Consider the following 21,491-nt stretch of genomic DNA (forward strand, 5'->3'; position numbering starts at 1 on the left):
GACCAAAAACTTTGGTTCTTTAAAATTCTTCAAAATATCTTAATTTGTGTTCAACATAAGAATGAAACTTATACAGGCCTGGAACAACACGAGGGTGAGTTTTTGAGAGAACTATTCCTTTAAAAATAATGAAGCTAATCTATCCATAGATAATATATCCATCCGTCACTGGTAAAGATCTAATACTTCAATCCAGTCCACATCAGGCTGGTCTGCTGGAAGCTGGAGATAAGAAAGTAGATGCACTGAGAATGGGAACATAGGGAAAAACTGAGAATGGGATAATAGCAAAAACCAACAGAGAACATGTTATCTGCTTTAGTGCCGATGACAGGCATAGAAATTTAATTTCTTGTTATGAATCTTAAGTTATTGCCAAACAATGTCAAACAAAGACATACATAATGCCAGGGTATGTTCTAAAGCTGTGATTTGGCAATGGATTCTGATGTCACATGTTTTCATACACATATCAAAGCTTTATGGAATAATCTCTGTCGACGAAACCAAATTTGTCTGCCAGTGACACAGACTGTTGTTATCTAATTATTGTGAATGTCATGAGCTCTGTTCCAAAACCTGCTGCCTCCTTCATACTGCCTACATAGTCATCCTAGCTCAAACAAAACCTCACAAGTGATGTCTTACAGAGTATAGTAGATATAAACAGCATTCCTCACACACAGGACACTTGTTTCATTATTTATTTATTTTAAATTTGTTTTATTGTATTATATTTAATTTGAGCTTAAATTTAAGAATATATAATAGCATTTAAAATATTTTTGAATATTTTTGTACATTTCTGTCCACTATATTGGACAGGATTGGATAGATGCATGCATTCTATGATTGGCTTCTCTGATGGATAGATGTGATGCTTGTTTTCGGAGCAGTCGTTGTGCTATAAAATGCTTTTCTGGAGGCCACTCACTAGGTTTTGAAACACAGTGACGGTGTGTTGACTAGTTGAAGAGGTGGACAAAGTACAGTCCAGCTGCTCATAGAGAATTCCCCCTCCTCTTGCTTTTTTCCACCCCTTTCCCACTCCCTTTCCCTCGTAAGATCTCTGATTGCAGGCACTCTGAAGGATTGCTGTCCTGCCGTAGTAAGGCACGGCAGCGATCGATTCATCAAAGTGTCATGCCGAGGCGCTGCAGCCCCGTAGCAGCAAAACAACAGCGGAGGCAAAACAAACATTGGTTGACTCTGGAGGTGGTCTCTGCAGTCATGCTAAACAAGGTCAAAGCTCTCTCTCCTTCTCTACTTCACTCCACCAATATTTTGGGAAAACACTAAACAGATGCAAAGAGCCCTAATATAAGACCAAGATTCAGGGATCTCAGAAAGAGTTTAAATGTATGCCTCTTCCAGAAATAACTGTAAACACACATGACATTGTGACTGTGTTAGACTCTTTTGTAAAAAAATAAATAAAAAAAATACAAATAAATAAATATATAAAGCGTTATGGGTGAAATACTACTGTAAGGAGCTTTTCTTGAGCCTTAGAGATTTATGCAGCACTGTATTAATGCAGGTCAACTCAATTCACTTGTTACTCTCATGATGCATTTGTAAATCTATGTTCAAAGAAAAGAAAATACCTGCTGCTGGGAATGTGGGGTTACCCTTCATTAAGAGATTACATAATGCATTTCCTTCTTCCTTTCAGCTCGGTACATTCAAATGGACACTTGAACTTTATTCAAATCACTTAAAATATGAGAAACCTGGAGATGGACTCATGAAAATCTTCTTACGGAAAAAAAGTCCTTTGATCAATTTAATAAAGTTTTTAAGAATGGTCCATAACAAAACGTTTTTCTTTTATTTTTTATATTTTTAATGAGCAAATGTTCCCTTATTTGGGACTCCTAAATTAATGAGAATTTGATCATTGAATAGTTAAGTTAAGAAAATATGTGTAGGCCTATATGTTTGAGAATTATAACTTCGGTGTGTTAAATTCTCAATCATACATATGGTTTAGAATTGAAAACATTCAACATTAAATCATTAAATAGTCTATATTATCGCTGTCAAACAATTAATAATGATTAATGGCATCCAAAATAAAAGTTTTTGTTTACATAATATATTTATGTGTACTATTTATACTTAATATGTATATATAAACACACACACACACACACACACACACACACACACACACACACACACACACACACACACACACACACATATATATATATATATATATATATATATATATATATATATATATATATGTATATATATATATATATATATATATATGAAAAATGTTATATATTGTATACTAAATACATTTTTACATATAATATATATTATATAAATATATAAATGTAAATACATGTAAATATGTGTAAAATATACTGTATGAGTATGTATTTATATATACATAATTAATATACGCAGGACATACACATACATTAGGTACGCAGTAACTTTTATTTTGGATATGATTAATCGTTATTAATTATTTCACAGCACTAGTCCGTATGTATCTGGAAGTGTGGGGGGAAAAATGTATAATGTGGTCAATGATTCTTCCACCTTCATTAGATCAAGGATAGCCAATGCCTTTGCTCTGACTTGAGACGCTGTGTGGTATGAATGCAGAGCACATTGCTGATTGTTCACAATTCTACCCCATTCTTCATCCAAAACTCTTCTCTTACTTCCAGTCAGGCCAGAACAGTCACCTAATGTGTTGTTTATGTATCTTAAAAAATATGAAACTCTCTTTTTACATTAGATTATTACATTCAATATTTATGACCTACCGGACAAAACAATTTTACTACATAAAATATTTTCTTACAGTTTGAATAATCATTCAGATTGTTAGATAGACAAGTGACAGTCTTTATGAGGGAGTCACTGAATTAAGCTTTTTCTGAACCACTGATTCATTTTGGAATGAATCCTGTGTCTTTTTGAGTGAGCAAGTGAATCTCTCAACCGATTCGTCTAAAAAGTATTCATTTAGCTCCGGAACAAATGAATGCTTTTATGAAACATTCATTCTAGCGATTCGTTCAAAAACGCTGATTCACAAATCGAATGAGTCATTGACTCGTGATTCATTCAAACGTTTTGTTCATTAACTAACGAAACACATCTGTTTGTTGGAGACTCACGGTGAGTTAGCGAACTATTTTGGAGCAGAATAGAAACAAAGTAACTTTTAATACTGTGTCTGAGATGTAAGTTATTAATATCAAATTGCAGTTTATTGTACTGTTGGTTAGCAATCGTGCTGTTGAGAGTTGCAGTCTCTGTGTTGACACTCATTAGCCTCTTACTCCGTGTTGAACTTGTGATTCTACATTGTGTTTGTGACGTGACCCATTGTACATAAAACTTTGAGTAATCCATCGACTTTTGTTCCGTGATAAATGTTTTTGTAATGAAGAAAATCACGAACCTACATTTTATTGATCATGATGTTCTATGCTAATCAGAGTAAAGTTACTCGGTCTTTATTACAGATGCAGGAAGAAAATGTTTTATGTTCACAACTTTAATTGGAAGGCCAGTAATGGCCGAATGTGTCACTTAGTTCTTTTTAGACGAACTTATTGAATGTAGAATGTCCACATTTTGTTCTTGTTCCTTGTTGGACAGAGAGTCTTATTTTAGATTGAATGAATCTCTTCATACATATTTTGTGTATTATTATTATTATTATTTTTATTTTTTTTGCCATTCCTCTCAGTGATCTGAAATGACCTGGGTTTCATTTTTAATATTCTAGTGCTTCACAGAGAAGACTTGCGGCTGTAAAACCCCACAGAGCCACAAAGACGTCTGTATCCAGAGGTCAAGTGTTTTTCACAATGGTTCATGCTGGGCCAACCTCACATGAACATTACCGTGGGATAGAGTGCAAAAATGATGGAATGTTTCCTGCCATTACACATTCCAACATTCAGAAATAAGTTCACATTTCTAAGTTTTATGCTAATCTGGTATGGTTAGAATATGAGACGAGCGAACAGGCTTGAAATGAATCTTAAAGAGCCACAAACATCTTAGCTCTCAAATGAATCCCAGCTCTCGGTGCTAAGCATCTTATTTTGTGACACTTTCTGGCCTACATAATTTGTGTCAAGAAGGCATTTATCACAGACACCATGCCTTTTAAACACACAGAGAGAGAGAAACGTCCTCCAAATCCTAAACAGTCTGTTCCATTACCACTGAATATGGCCATTGGCCAAAGGCGGATAATCTGAATAGGAATAGGAAATGTTTTCAAGCTGTTTGATAATTTTTTTCCTTTCTCATATACATTTTCACTTAATTATTAAAATTCTATGCTAGCAGGCAAAGCTTTCGCCTTAAGAAATCCAAATCTGAGTGCTTAAGATATATATTAATAATATATAAATATATATTATATATATATATATATATATATATATATATATATATATATATATATATATATATATATATATATATATAATTTTTTTTTTTTTTTTTTTTTTTTTTTTTTTTTTTGCACCGTGATAGTCAATCTTTGCATTAAATGCTTTATATGACTTTGACACATTGAGTTTGCATTTGGTAAATGCTTTGAATATTTGTGCATATGGGACATGCTGTTTGAGAGCTTGGTTTTTCATTAAGTGTAATCTCGGTGTAATCTCCACTCAAATGTGTCAGACAAATATGTGCTGTATGCAGACATGCTGGGTTCTCATTTGTTTGCTGGTGTGTTGGGATTGTTTTTATGGAATGTGGGCTTTAGTGATAACAGATGTCCTCTTAATTAAGCATTTCTAATGCTGTTTTAATCACGTAACCCCACATAAATTCCAATGCATTTAAGAATCAAATAAATGGATAAAATGTTGGATTATGTATCAATTTACATGGTTTTGGTTTCTGGTTTGTATGTATGTGTTTATTTCCTTTGCAAGTAAGTTTATCTAATAAGTCATGCTCTATTTTTAGTGTTTATTTAGTTTTAATTTTATTTTTAAATTCATAAATTATATATTTATGATTAACTTCACAGAGGGAGGGCTCGCTAGTCATTTAGCAGATAATGAAATTAGCCACAGGCAGCAATTATTTCTTTCATTTTTTTCAGTGCAATTAAGTGTGTTTAATTCTTGCCTAAAATTATTATTTTTTCCTATTTATTAAATTTAATCGTATGCAGTTGTTTCAAACTTACTGTACATTTCGTAAGTTTGAATGTTGAAAAATTGTACTCACAATTTTTCGTTTGAACATTGATTTAAGACTCCCATTAAAAAGATGAACTGCAAGGAGTATTTGGGCCATTAATTAAAAATAAATAAATAATAATAATTCTGAGGACATTACCGATTATTGAAGCAAGAAGGGACTATTCATTAAAAGTGGGTCTACGGACCTGTCCAGAACTAGTAATTTAAGCTAGGCTTTTCACTGATGGATGGAGCCACACACAGTTATTAAAATTTCAGATCGAGTGCAATATTTTATAAGAGGTCGTTGACAAGTATGCAAAAGAGAAATGCAATTAATGCTGAGGAGTGCAGTCTGAGCTGCGGGCGATATGGAGTGATTAAAATTAGTCAAATTAATAACCAAGGGTGGTATCATTCCTTCTTTTTCCTGTTTGCCGTTGCGGAGTTACTGTGGAAACGTCTTTTTGACCACTGCTAAAGATGTGGCAATCGCGAGGGCAGCTGACAGTATTCATGTGCTTGACCATATGTTAATTTAATTGCCTCTTGAAATTGAATATTCCTGCTCTATAACTAAAAATACATAAATATTAGTCATTTTAGCTTGTCTTATTTATATGCAACTTGAGTACACACTTACATAATTAAATGGACATTATACGTATTTTAATGTGGATGCATTTTATTGTACTAACAAATGATTTAATACCCTGTCAGATCAAACAGCACATTAATGAATGTAAATTAATCTTTTAAAGGCACAGACTGAACTGGCAAATTAACATATACATCACGTCAGAAGGTTGTAAATCATAAAGCATTGTTTGCAAATGTTCTGCACCTACTTACTGATATGGAATAAATAAATTAAATTCACATTTTGGTTCCAAGATCTTTTAGATCGATAATAGCGTTTAGATTTCGCCTGGGTTTCTCATTTGAATGCATTTCATTGTTTTTCCATCCACTTTGTATAATACTTTCTTCTCTTTTTCTCCTTTTACAGCTCAAAACTGCAGTCACACACTACAGAGTCCAAATGGGACAATAGAAAGCCCCGGATTCCCGTATGGATATCCCAACTACGCCAACTGCACATGGGTGATTGTGGCACAGGAACACAACCGGATACAGTTGGTATTTCAAGGCTTTGCCTTAGAGGAGGACTTTGACATCCTTTCAGTCTACGATGGGCAACCCAGTCCAACAAACTTACGGACACGGTAAATACAGAACGTTTTTATCATATTGTGTGTGTAAATGCCAGATCCAATCTCTTGGAATTGCTAGCTGACATTACTTTGCTAACAGCTTGAACTTGGTGAATTCTGTGCATGAACTTTGGATTTACTTAAGTGTCCCAAAACTTGTTTAAAGCGGACTGAGAGGAATGAAAATTTCATTTTAGGTCTGTATCTAATGCTTTGAACATTGGAGTCCTCAAATTGATTTAGCGCTTTTGACTTTATCACTGTCTTGAGTCTGAAATTCTCCCTTGTATACTCTGAAAATAAAAGGATTGAGGCTCAAGGGATTGAGCGGAGCAGATATCCTCAGGGGGAGTGTCTTTGGGGCCTTGGCCTGTTTTCCAGTCGAAAGCTAGCATTTTGAAAAGCTCGCCTACATTCACAGATCACTTCTCAGACAGCATTTTACCCAATGAAATGAGTTATATAAAAAACATTACGGAACTTTTTAAATTTGTTGCTTTTTCCCACCCTTTTCATGTCACCTTTATTTATTTATTCGTATCTGTGTGGGAAACGATGTGTACAAGGACACTTTCAAGACATTTTTTTGCTTTATGTTTAAAGATTCAAGGACAGCTTCATGCATAACCATAGGTTTCCATGGTGTTCTATGAGTGTCAACCTTGTTCGGCATGGGCAGTTTACCCTGCCAGTGTGTTATTAGTGTCAGCTGAACTCAACATCTTGAAGAAATCAAAAGTATATTGAGACTACTCCAATAGGATGTTGTTTTACTGATTATATGTAAGAAAGTCAGTGTTGCTGTGCTGGTCATAACGTCACACAAAAAGTCAGTGAAGTGCTTCAAAAAATCTGTTTTGCATTGGCATGTTTTAGTGTTAGTGACAATTTTTATAAAGTGATAGACTTCCATTCAAAATAAAGATTTTATTCAGCATTAAGTTGATCAAAGACATTAAAAAAAGTAAAATGAGGTTTCTATTACAAATAATTGTGGTTGTAAACTGTATATTCGTCAAAAAAAAAGAAAGAAATTCTTGCACACCAAATCATCAGCATATTTGAAAGGTAGTATAAAAGATCAATAACTACATTTTCATGGACATCAACATCTAATATTCTGTATCTTACGAATAAAACAATATTATGATTAAGGTGTTTACATGAGTTGTTTTTAGAATGTTCCTTTCATGTTACAGTTTTACAATGATATAGTACATATATAGATTAATGGCACATGACATTACATCCCCAAGCGACACCATCCGAAGTCCCTTCAAGAATTTCACGTAATGAACAAATAATTCATCTTCATTACGATGTCATATACAGTTTTGGTTATTTCATTTTTGATTCACTGAAATCTTCAAGTGCAGTTAATTTGACATGCTATACATACAAACAGACAATTGCGTCGTTGAAGCCATACTCTTTTGTTTGTTTTCAAACTGTTGACCATTGTCTTGTCTATCCTGTCAAAATAAAAGTCTGGTGCACTGTCAAAAACCATCTTTTAAACATAGGCCAAATAATATAATGGTAATACTACTATTACAGAATTTACTTAAAGGGATAGTTCACCTCAAAAATTTTAATCAGATGTTAATCTGCTTACCCACAAGGCATCCAAGATGTTGGAGGTTACTTTGTTTCTTCAGTAGAACACAAACAAAGATTTTTAACTTAAACAGTTGTCAGTCGTATAACGGAGGCGGATGGGAATCAGTGCTTTGAGAGTCAATAAAACATACACAAACAAAACCAAAAGAAATCCTGCTGCTTATGATGATACATTGATGTGTAAAGACACAAAATGATAGTCTGTGCAAGCTGAACAGTATTTATACAGTTTTTTACCTCTGATTTTCACCGAATCACAGACTTCTTAGTGCAATACCTATCCCTCAAGTGGACCACTGACACTATCTACAATCTCAGGAGTGTCAATGGTCCCTTTGAGAGATAGGTTGCGGTAATGCACGTATAAGTCTGTGATCCACTGTAAAGCAAGAAGGAGAATGCACTGAGGACAGATCGGACATTGCAGTGAAAATCAGAGGTGAAAAAAAAAAAAACTATAAATAATGTACCGTTAATTGGAAAGACCAATCGCTCTGTATCTTTACTCACTGTATTGTCACGAGCCACAGGGTTTCATTTGGTTTAGGATTTTTTTTTTTTTTTTTTGACTCTCAAAGCCATGATTCCCATCCACTGATATTATATGTCTATTAAAAATCTTGGTTTGTGTTCTACTGAAGAAACAAAAGTCAACTACATCTTGGATGCCCTGGGGGTAAACAGATAAACATAAAATGTTCACTTTTGGGTGAACTATCCCTTTAATTGTTAAATTTCACTGTGTGAATTTCACGGAAAGATTAGTTTATTTTGTGTAATTAAAGAACTGTATTTCTTTAATCAACTATTAAAGTATTACATAGGTTACATAGGCTGATCGATTCATTTTTAAGTATGTGGTATTTTAAGAACAAGTGGAAAATGTGAAAGTGAAAATAACAAAAGTGAAAATAATAAAAAAGGAAGACTGAATTTACACTTGTTTTAAACACGGAGGCAGGCGCGAGTTGACACAGGTGTGTCAAGCCCTGTCAGTAATACCAGATTTGTTTGTAGAGATCAGTGCAGAGCCAGTTAGGGCCATGAGTATAACTGAGCATTACAAGACAGGCTGCGTGTGTGCGGCAAGTGTGAATGGCTTCTCCATGAGACACGGCAGAGAGGAGCGAGTATGAGAAGCATTTAGATACACAGTCTGTTTGTGCGGTCTTCTGAATTGGGAACATGCATTATAAAGTTCTTTCAAATTAGAATCTGTTGGGGAGATAAAATGTGCAAGGTAACATTTGTGAACATCTAAAGCAGGGCTATTCAGTTAGTTTCATTTGAGGGCCAGATTATTGAACAGAAAAATTGGAGGGGGCTGGGGGGAGGGGGGTGCATTTAAAATAAGAAATGAAATTGAAAAGAATATTCAGCTGTAAAATAAACATATTATTCCAACAATAAAATCTTTGAAAGGTTAAAATTAGTGCTACCAGTCGAATTGGATTAATTGCATATTAATATATTTATGTTATGATAATTTCACATTGAATCCCCAAATTAATGAAGAAACAACATAAAGATGGTATATTTTAAAAATGGTTAATGGCATCTTTTTACTAAGTAGCCTACTGTTAATGAAGGTCCGTATCATTGATACCAATAATGTTACTGGTACCTCTATTATTTCCCCTTTAGCCAATAATTAAAGCCTTTCAACATTGCAGTATAATTGAAAGCCATTATTTTTTAACAACTTTTAATTTAAGTGAACTTAAAAGTATTCACATAAACTATTAATTGTATATGTATAAACTATAAAATGAATATAAATTAAACTTTATTCAAATTACAAAAGTTAATCAGCAACTACAGCAGTGGAGGGATTTCTCCTTTTTCTGTTGTTCTTTGATTTCCATCAATGACAGATTTCATCAGGTTTCACTTTAAAAGCAGCACTATCACTTTAAAACCTGATGCACATGACACAGATCAGACACATATTTGCTTTTCTCCCAACATTTTACGGTCAGCATGAGCGCTTAAAGGTGAGTGTCTTCCTTTTCTTTTTTTCTCTCTCTCTCTCTCTCTCTCTCTCTCTCTCTCTATATATATATATATAAAGAGTGAGAGAGAGAGAGAGAGAGATATAAATACCTATGTGCTTCAGCAAATAGTTCCCTATCTGACAGGGTTTTTAGTGGCAGTGGGAACACAGTTTCGTGCTTCAGAGCTTCTTTTAGACCAGAGACAGTAGACAGACTTATGTTCTGAACTAAAAAGAAATCAAATAAAAAATATAATAATGTTCATCTAAAACATACATAATCTAAAAAATACTTATCCCAGTTTAAATATTTCCCCCAGACAAAAAATGAACTGCACTTGAAGCTTTCAGTGAATTAAAAATGAAACACCCAAAACTGTATAAGGCATCATATACAAGCTGAATTATATGTTTATATGTGAAATCCTGGAGGGGATGTCGGTGTTGCATGGTGACGTAATGACATGTGCCATTCATTTATCTATGTACTATAACATGTCAACTGGAAACATGAAAGATATATTCTAAAAGCAACTCATGTAAACACCTTAATCATCTCATTTGGCAGTATGTTTGTAACATTGCAACATTGTTTTGCTTTGAAAATTGACAACCCATATTTGCAGTTGAGCTTTGAAGAAACCAAGCTAATTATTTAACATGGTAACATACTTTTACTTAGAATGAATTTGAATGAATTTCTTGGACTGAGATCATTCAACATCACTTGCATAGTATGCTGCAAATGAAACATACCATTCCTCCCATGTGCTAACTGAGTTAATGACACATTTTTATTCCTCCCATACCATCGGCTGACCCTGCCATTCCATTAGATTTTTCTTTGTTCGCTGTGAAATAGGTCCTGTGAGTCATTGCCACATATTACCATCACTCTAATATCTTCGATCTCTGGTTTGATAGGGTTTACCCACATACATTTATGATTTAACTCATCCAGAAGTCTTCACTCTTATCACTCAGAATTATTATCCCTCCTAATTTCTGTTGAATCAGTTCTCAGCTAAAATGTAATCTCTCTTGAGAATATTTGATTTGAGGGCTGATTTAAATAAGTGCTGTTTTATCCACCCAATTATTAATTTGGATTTGAAGCTGTTTGCTTGTTGTGGGTGGATTTGAATTTGTGTGAAGAATATGAGTGTACAAAAGGCCTCTGAGTCAACATGTGATATTTGCCATGTAGTGTTTCCATTGTTCTACTTATCTTAGTCAGGACTGTTAGCTGATATTTGTTCTTCATCAGGTGCGTGCTATCATACAACCCACAGTTTTCCACTCTCCTACATAAAGAATTTATTTGTTTGTTGATTTATTTATCCTGGTACTGTACCCATATTTTTTTTGTTATATTATTATACATTTTTACTATTAAAATATTTTACATTTTATAGTATGTTTAATGTATATTTGTTTTCTTTTGTTTAATATGTAATATGTATTAAGCTTTCATTTTTTCAGTTTTTACTTATTGTAATTTTAGTATTAGTATTTAGTAGTGTACTTTCATTTGTTTTGCCAAGACATTAATTCTGATTTATGAATTTCCATTCATTAATTAACTAATTAATTCATGCATTCATTTCAGTTTCAATGAAAAAAAAAAAAAAATTAGTAGTTCGCTAACAATACCAACACTGTATTGTACTTGCGTTTTAACCCCAAAATGGGCAGAAAAATGTTTTAACACACAGACACAAACATTTAAGGGTAATGCAATATCCGATATTGTATATTATATCTGGAAATGCATTAACCAGTCAGTTGACATCCTTGACATGTAGGTAAAGATTTCTGTAACTGTCACGCTAATTGGTGCTGTGCAGCTGCTGCAGTTTTGGAGGCACCTGGGGGGCATTTTTTATTTATATTATGTCATGGGGATGATGGGTATATAATGTATGGAGATGTTGTTTAGACATCGGATTGAGGACATGCCAGTTTCTATGTTGGTGTTTCCTCCAAAGTGTTTGCCCTTCGTATAATTGGAGCTCCTACAACAGCGGTGATCTACTTTCCTGCTGAATTATTTCCAACACACCTGCTTGCAATTTTCAAATGAGCTGAAAGACCATTATTAACTGGTTCAGGTGTTTGTTAGAAGTGAAACTAAACTCTACAGGAAGCCGGATCTCCAGGAACAGTATTGAGCTAAAACATTTACACTCCATATGAGACTGAAACTGAGCTTTGGCTTAGTCCCATTGGCTTACACAGGTTTTCCAAATCCAACTACGGCGATCTCCTGTGTGAAGCTCAAGGACTGCTGCTTTTAAAGGGATAGTTAACCCCAAAATGAAAATATTCTCATTATTTACTCCCCCTTATGTCATTTCAAACGTCTTTCTTTCTTATGTGGAATATAAAAGAAGATATTTTAAGAAATGTCTCAGTGTTTTTTGACAAAGTAAATTATTTTTGGTTACAACATTCTTCAAAATACCTTCTTTTTAGTTGCACTGAAGAAATAGTTATTCAGGTTTTAAATGTCATGAGGGTAATTAAATGACATAGGCATAATTTTTATTTGTGTGAACATTAGCTATTCATTCTTAATAGAGCGTAAACATTCCTGACCCTGAAATATAATGAAATCGACTTGCTTATTACTTGCTAACAGATGATTTATTGTTATTTGATCATCATTTGATGAATTACTACTTGATGAACTATATTTATGAAATGTAATTAACTGATATTACAAATTTATATTGTTTTATAAGAATAAATTAAGATAATGTTAAAATTCAGTCAATTTAGGCAGCACATTATCTTTTGAAAATTGTATATTCTTTTTGATGTTAAATTTATTTAAATAGATTTACCAATACTTAATGAAATTAGTAGTGTTTTCTAAAGTTAACTAAAATTAGTTTTATTTTAATGCAAATTTGTGACTGTTAAAGCTAATTCAAATGAAGAACGATAACTATGAATAACTGTAATGATTAGTACAGAGCCAGCACAGTACTAATGAGGGGGCGGCTGAAGTTAAAAAAGGGGGCGATGGCATAGCACATTAAAGTAAAAAATAGATATATATTCGCAATATCGCGTTTATTATCGAAGGCGTTTCATCTGGGATAATGAACGCAATATTGCGCAGCTTGCCAGTGATCTACGGCTCTGTCTATTAAATGCTGCTCCATTTAAAAGCAGGTGATGGTGATTTAGCAGTAATAATGGAACTGGATTTACTGATTAGATGCGCATGATCATATTGTTAGATATATCGCCCAGCCCTAGGTTTTCACACAGATAGAGTTTCAGTCACAAGGCATGTCAGTGTAAGTGTTTTAAGCACAAGGTCTAGAGACTTGTTGCAAGAAGCTGAATTTCTTTGAACTTGAGCGCCATATTTTAGAATGATGTATTTATTACACGCGAGAAGCTGCTATAAAGACCTATAAATTCAAAGACATCCTTAGTCCATTTATTTTGAAATACAATGGAAAAGTACATCAGTGGAATAAAACATACTTTCTGAGTGAATGACCCACTAAAAGTATACTTAGCAAATACAGATGGCAGAGTATTGAATAAAACAAAATGGCATAGCCAACAAATTTGAAAATCTGACATCTAGGAAATAATGTGTCTTAGGCAGCAGTTTTACCACAGATACAGACAAGTGATGCCACCACAACCACCAGAAATACTTTGTGTCTGCTTTACAATGAGACAAAAACTTATTGTGACCAATTCCCTGAAAAAAACACATTCATTGTGACCCATTTAACAGATTCATAATTTTAAGGTAGATCAACTTGAATATCAACAAACAATAACAATACAGCAAAATAATGAACTAACTACGATCATCTAGCCCTCTATTAGGGCTGTGCAAATAATCGAATGCAATTATCATGCGAATCTCATTCTTAAAGACGGTTCTGTAATTAGTAGTTAAATCTCTTATCACGTGACGAGCTACGAATTATTGCGTTCTTAATCGGCTTAGATAACGAACGCCATATTGCATAGCTTGTCAGTGAACTATGGCTCTGTGTAGTAAATGTTGCTTCATTTGAAAGCACGTGATGGAGATTAACTACTAATCACAGAACTGGCTTTACAGACTGATTTGCAAGACTTCTATTATATTAGTCTGCAGTAACAGATGATAGCATTCTGTATATATCTCTTTATAAAAAATATTTCTGTCAGTATTTAATCCATCAGCTAGAAAATAAAGATTCTAAAAAAATTCTTCTGTATCTCTGTATTGTAATAAAGTAAATGTGGAGTGGACTTTCCTAATCTCACAGAATTATAATGATTATTAAAACATTATAGTTATCTAATTATAGCTATCAGCCAAGGTGTGAACAGCCTTTTAGACGACAGCAAAGGTAGTTTGAATGGAAAATTAGGCACTCAAAAGTGGCTCAACTGTTTTGTAAAGGCATATTTTCCGGGAAAAACTCAATATAGGCCATTGGACTGTGACCGTGCTCTATGCTCAAGCTATTTGCCTAAGTGCCTTGAAAAAGTGACAAGTGAAAAAAAAAAAAAAAAAAAAACTCTTTATTCCCTGTATTGAAGAGCTTGTGCAGTGGGGGGTGTATGGGACTTGGATAGTGCCAGGTGAGGAGTGGTGACCACTTTGTTTAATTGCTCTTATTTATTTGTTTAACTCCTGGGTTGTGCTTCCTCTTGATATATGGCTGGCTCCTCAGCCAGCTTTTATGAAAGAACAGACCTCTGACCAATCCCATTAAATCAGACTCTGTCATTCTCCTCTTCCTTATACTGAGTCCGATCCAAAACCAGCCAAATGTGGTGCAGAGCATTCAAACAATGAACTCTGATTTGATATAATTTTTGTATCTATTCAATATAAAGGAAAAGATGTACCTTATTGAATTCTTTCACGTTCACAGAATTTGTGAATGCGCTAATTTGATGTTCTGTCTGAGATGTTCATCTTCAATAATTGCTACTTGCCAGATTCAATTCCATATAAATTCTCACCTGCAGTTGGTCCAAGAAAACAGTGTTTTTCAGTAATAGCTTAGCTTTCAGTGCAGTACCTGCCACTTAAATCCTGAAAATTCAAACACATTTCATTAAAATATTCCATTAAAAGCTTTAGATTATATAACATTGTAAGTTATTGTGCCCTTAATGGCATTTGAAGGAGCTGATTCGAGTAGTATATTAATACAAACTGCTGTTGGAGGCTTGAGCTTGTGGACTAATACTCTTCTTTTGAAATGAACACCAGAGAAACACCCAGACCTCTATTAGTGCACTCGGGAAAGAGAATGAGATGATTATGGTGACCTGAGATGTGCTTTTGGTGCTCACCTGTGTGGTTTTGATATGTTTTTAGGAACCAGATGTCTCCAAAATCTGCTATTGTCTGCTAATGACAACAGCTTTATGAAAAGACTGATTAATGTCTTATTTTGATTGATAAGACTCTGTTCAAGCGTGCTTTGATTATATAATTCTACAATTATATGCCTATATATATATATATATATATATATATATATATATAATGTATAATGTATAAAACACTTATATGTCAGTAAAATAACGCAGGTAAGCAGTGTGCTTTTGAAGTTTAATGTTTGTGCTATTATTCAGTATTATTTAAATGTGAAGTGAGACAGAAAAATTGTTCTACATAAATAATTTACTTATTTGAAAGAACAGATGCTCTGCTATGCTCCAGTTTGGAGGTTAAATTATGATACGTTTGTTCCCTGATTTAACAAGATGTTTTCAGGGGAGTCATGCTATAATTATTTATTCATAGTGGTGTAGAACATTGTGTGCTCTGTTTGGTTAAGTTTGAAGTTCAGCTGCATTATTTGCTGTCAGCGCAGTCCAAGAAGTGAATGCATAGTCTCCACAGTTCATCATGGGAAGGCACAGAATGTAAAGAATGCGATGAAGTTAAAAGTTCAAATTTATATGTGTGTCAGCATAAACTTCAGGTTTAGAAACAAGGACCAAACCACACTGCAATAACTAGGAGGCTTCATCTGCTAAAAAGCAGAAACTGCAGTATGTTCATCTCAGAGTTTTCAGAAGTTTCATGATCTTAGGATATTCCCATGCCTCGTTTGACCCCTGCGAAGTATATTTAAAAGCCTGCTGTGTATGTAGGATTTCATAAAGTCTTCCTAGTGAGCTGTAAAATGCTGAAACTTAAGTAATTTCAGCGCAATTCTCTGACTCTCTTTAAAATGTTACAAAACTGTGGTGAATATCATTTAGAAACTTTTATCTGGAAATTTTGTGGGTAACATCGAGAAATATTGACCACATGTAGAACATGTTTTTCAATGTTTCATCAGTGTTAATTTTGACACAAAATTTTAATTTAGTTTTAGTCTTAGTCTTTTGACTATAATTCTTTTTAGTTTTAGTCAAGTTTTAGTCATCTGATTTGTTTTAATTTTAGTCTTATTTTAGTCGACTAAAATTGCTTGGTATTTTAGTCGACTAAAATTGCTTGGTATTTTAGTCGACTAAAATTGCTTGGTATTTAAGTCGACTAAAATAAGACTAAAATTAATAACAGATTTACTAGACAATTTTTTACAGCTGGTATAGGAAACAAACTTAACCAAAATATATAAAACACAAATTCAACTTTATTTCAACACAACTGTGTCTTTATTTCGATTCAAAAGCTTTTATGCAGCAACAAACACTGTCATGATAATGTAAACAATAACAAGCTGCCAATTGACCATCAATAAAAGAAAAATAAAGTTAGGTCCAGGACCTTAAAGCTTACAGCTGAGCTGAACAATAAGTGCATAAATTTAAAGTAAATATTTAATAAGTTGGCAGCTAGGTGGATAAAAAAAGTAACAAGATTTTATAAGGTATTCATTTGTCTAGCAATATTGTATGTTTTAAATACTACAATATTGCTAGATTTGTATGTATAATGATAGGATGTGAACATTCATGTTTCACATGACTAATATAGAAACATTTGTGATATTGTCAACAAGCAGAACATTATAAAATATACTAAACATTAGTATTAATCAAATGTATTTATCATGATATTACGTATTAGTATTGTGCTCTCATCTAACTTGAAGAAGGGGCTATTTTACAGTACTTTTCAGTTCGTAATATTTAATGCTACAACATCTACGCACTGCACTATTCCAATTTTGCTTAGCTCAATAAACAAAATAACATCGTTGTTAAATTACATTTGAGAAAATGTCCGGGTGGCTCGTCTGTAAATGTCTTTTCAAATTGGTTGTGTTCTTGCCACGAATGAGCGCTCTGCGTGCTTTACACTTTGTTTTGTTTTGTTCGTCGTCAAACGTGAAGTGAGCTGTGGACATTTTGTCGCTCTTTTAGACAGTAGGGACTTTAAGCAACAGCTGCAAATGGAACGGCTACAGCGACCGGAAGTTTGCCGTCACACCGCTGTAGCCAAGAACGTAAAAGTCACTAAGCAACAGTAAAACAGAACAGCGCAACGCAGCATTAATTCATTTATTGAGATCCAAAAAAATATATAATTTAAAAAAGCAAGAGAAGGATTGCTTTTGGCGTTAAATGACAATCTTTTGTCAGAAGAGGAGTTTTTAATATTGTATGATGTAAATAAGTCTAAAAACATAACATTTATTTACCTAACCTCTCACGTTGTAGCGACTCCGGCAAATCAGCTGTTCTCCCGTAGTAGACCGTTAAATTAGAACGTCACAAAGTAGCAGTTAAATTCGCGCAGGCGCAATACAACGCCAGAATGGCGTTGCCGTTCCACCAGAGGCTGTTGCTTAAAGTCCCTATCACCTCTTCGAATGCCGACTTCCCGGGAGCTCATAAAAACTGAAAACCTTCGCTTCACGTCTCAATAAGTCAGGCTCTGATTGGTTCTCTTCTCTCATGCAGTCTGTTCTGTTTTGCTGGTTCTTTTGCTCATTCCTCGCATCTCTCCCGTATGCTGATTTGATTTTCGTCACAGTCTATTTTCGTCTCGTCCTTTATTCGTTGACGATAATGTCAATCAATTTAGTCATAGTTTTAGTCTCCATCAGTGCCTTCTATTTTAGTTTTCGTTTCGTTTTCGTCGGCAAAAATATATTCGTGACGAAAATAATGACGAAAATATTTAGTCAACGAAATTAACACTGTGTTTCATAATCTTTCATAGTCTTTTGAATATAAAGATTATAACGAAAAGCACTGGAGAAAAGTTAAGTTCACCATATCCATTGAGCTGAAACTGTTGGGTATCTGGCTCTTCTCCCTCCGTATTCCAATCTGTTTTCCCCTATCCAGTGATTTATTCCTCACCAGCCTCAGGTACTCGATGGAAATCTCGCCGCTTATTGTTGGCTGTAATATTGGCAGAACCATAAATGGAAGAAACATTACTTTATCTGTCTTTTTTTCCACCTCAGTTATAAATTCCAGTATAGTTCCAGCCTGGAGCGGAGTTATCATATATCTCTAGTCTGATGAGAGGTGAAAAGGTCATGTTTGTGACTGTCATGAGCAACAGATTATTATGAAAATATTGCATTAACACACTTGAGTAAATATGTTTCTTATGGTTTTAAAAATTTGGAAGTACTTCATTTGAATTAGCTCCTCGTTGGGGATGAAAGGCGACATCTATTAACCTAAAACAATTCAAGGAAAGTCCCCAGTCGATCAGAAACCTGACATAAACACAGCTGTCTCTTCTCATAAAGCATGAGGAATATCACATGGGTTCAAGTTCATTTCAGTGTTCATAGATAAGGTAGGAGTCACGTATGGCCATATGCCACAAGTCTGAATGACATTTACCTGCAGCTTATGATGATCCAAGACATATTGTCAGTTCTCCTCAGTCTTCAGCTGATTTGTTATTTTCTGTCTTTATTCATTCCTCTAATACACCCCTCAATCCGCGCTCTCATCAGTATACCCCACAAGTGTGAAATGTGTTAACAAATTAAGCTCACACCTCGTGAAAAGTGACGGAAGCAGTTCTCAAGAGAAAAAGTGATAATGAGCCTAATTGATCCGGTTTCTTTACAAAGAGACACATGTAGAAGATGTCTGTAGGTGAATGGGGTTTGAATGAGATTGTATGTCAAATGCCGCGTTTCCACCGAAATTACCCGGAACATTTGTACCAGGAACTTTTTTTCCCAGGAACTTTTTTCCCCCCAGACCTGTTGCTTTCTGTGTTTCCACCGCGGTGTAAAGTACCGGGTAGATTAGGCAAATAGACTGGTGACGTAGGTCTGCGCGCGTTTCTCAATACAAAGTACCGCTGATAAAAAAAAAAAAAAAAAGAACGCTGATTTTGGACGTGCATCCTCGGTAGTTGGTTCAGACTTTGTGCATTCGTCTCAGGAGTGTGATATCCGCGACGACGCAAGTCCGGTAAATCTATAAACAGCAGCGTACTTGATAACTTCAGTCTGCTTGTCATGGCTACTGCAATTTTCCTTACTGTATATTTACAATAAAACGAAATATGATATCAAATACCACTGCCTCCTTTCGTTTTCATTTAAGCATAATAACAGCTGCAGAAATGTACTTAGTTCAGGGAAATGTGTATATGCAGCCATTACAATGAAACGAAATATCATATCAGAAGGTCTATCCCAGGAGAGGCTGCTCTCTGCGGATACATGAGGACTGAGCTCCCGCTGATCGAGTGGAGCTCACCGTCTACGAGATCGGCGAAACACATTTTTTAAATAGGCATGATCTTTATAAATAAACCATAGATTTGAGTTTTAAACAACTACTTCTCGCCTGAAATACTTTTAAAATTACATTTCATGACACAATAACAGTAATATTTGAAAATTATCCGAATAAATGGTGGTTGAATTCAACCAATGCTGCGTGAACTCAGATTGCTTTGGCTACTGCAATTTTCCCCTCAGTATATTTACAATAAAACGAAATAGGATATAAAATACCACTGCCTCCTTTCATTTTCATTTAAACATAATAACAGCTGTAGAAATGTACTTAGTTCAGGGATAAGTGTAACGTTATATACAACCATTACAATGAAAGAAATATTATATAGACTTGCCTTTTTATTTTCATTTTAACATATAGATAAATTGAATACAGACCAAAGAAAACCTGTTAGATTTACCCCGCAGCTGAATTATATTTTATGTTTAACCACTAAAGACACATCAGAGCCAGCGGCACATATCAGAAAGTCTATCCCAGGAGAGGCTGCTCTCTGCGGATACATGAGGACTGAGCTTCCGCTGATCGAGTGGAGCTCACCGTCTACGAGATCGACGAAACACATTTTTAAATAGGCGCTGTCTTTATAAATAAACAACAGATTTGAGTTTCAAACAACTACATTCTCGCCTGAAATACTTTTAAAATTACATTTCATGACACAATAACAGTAATATTTTGAAAATGTTGATCCGAATAAATGGTGGTTGAACTCAACCAATGCTGCGTGAACTCAACCAATCAGAATGTTTAGCGCCAAAGTCCCACCCCCGAAAGTTCCTGAACTTTAAAAAAAGTACCACCTCGCCAGCAGGGACTTTCTGGGGGGCATTTTTTTACCCGGAACTTTTATTTAGTTCCTGGTTCCTGCGGTGGAAACACACCAAGTACAGGACCAAGTCCCTAGTTCCTGGGTAAAGTTCCTGCGGTGGAAACGCGGCTTAACTGAGAGTGAAAGTTTTCTACAGTGGCCTTTTGTCAAATGTTACTTTCTGACAGTTTTTTTGTCCTTAAAACATGGTTGGTTGGTCTGTATTCTTTCCAGAACATCAGTACAGGAAAACGGGAAGATGAGTTGTGCTGGGGAGATTAGAGGATAAAGCTGAACGTAATGGCTGGCTTCCATTAATCTGAAAAAGACTTTTAAACCAAGGTTAACTGAGTCAGGTTTACTTCTGAGTTGTTTGTGGTGTAATTGTTGGAAAGAATGCCAAAGCCCATTAATCAGAAAAGAATGGCCTTTAAAAGTTAAAGGTGCACTAAGCGATTTTGCCAAATGATGTTGATATTTGCAAGCACCAAAACAAACACACCCATACCCCAACAGGACCTCAACCGTATTTAAAAATCTCCGCCCCACATGTACATAGAAACATGGCAGTGACAATCACAGAAACAAGTGAAGATGACACAAGTAGGGCTGTGCAAGTAATTTAATTTAATTGATAAATTAAGTTGTTTATACATTCAAATGTTTAGACATGCTAAAACACAGCATTTGGTAACAATAAAAAAATATAAATAATATAGTGAGAGAAAATGTAAGAATTCATTGGGCCCTAAACTTGTAATTTTTGTTAAACATTTAATAAATTAAATACATACACGTGATAGGTAAGAGTTGATAGCCTGAATGCACTATAAGTCACTTTGGATAAAAGCGTCTGCTAAATGCATAAATTGTATTACATTTTTCATTTAAATTGATGTGATAATGTATACGTTTCATCATTACAATGAATTAGA

At 34.4% G+C, this 21,491-nt stretch overlaps 1 protein-coding gene across 1 annotated transcript in view; it reads left to right on the plus strand.

The window, feature by feature from the left end:
* The window catches only part of csmd2 (CUB and Sushi multiple domains 2), a 280,903-nt gene that overhangs the window by 12,441 nt on the left and 246,971 nt on the right, over positions 1-21,491 (plus strand). The window contains exon 2 of the mRNA XM_026288864.1: positions 6,199-6,415. Coding sequence (XP_026144649.1) covers positions 6,199-6,415 — 217 coding nt within the window. The remainder of the gene's footprint in view (positions 1-6,198; positions 6,416-21,491) is intronic.

The sequence above is a fragment of the Carassius auratus genome, chromosome 19, assembly GCF_003368295.1.
Source record: "Carassius auratus strain Wakin chromosome 19, ASM336829v1, whole genome shotgun sequence".
In the NCBI taxonomy this organism is placed as follows: domain Eukaryota; kingdom Metazoa; phylum Chordata; class Actinopteri; order Cypriniformes; family Cyprinidae; genus Carassius; species Carassius auratus.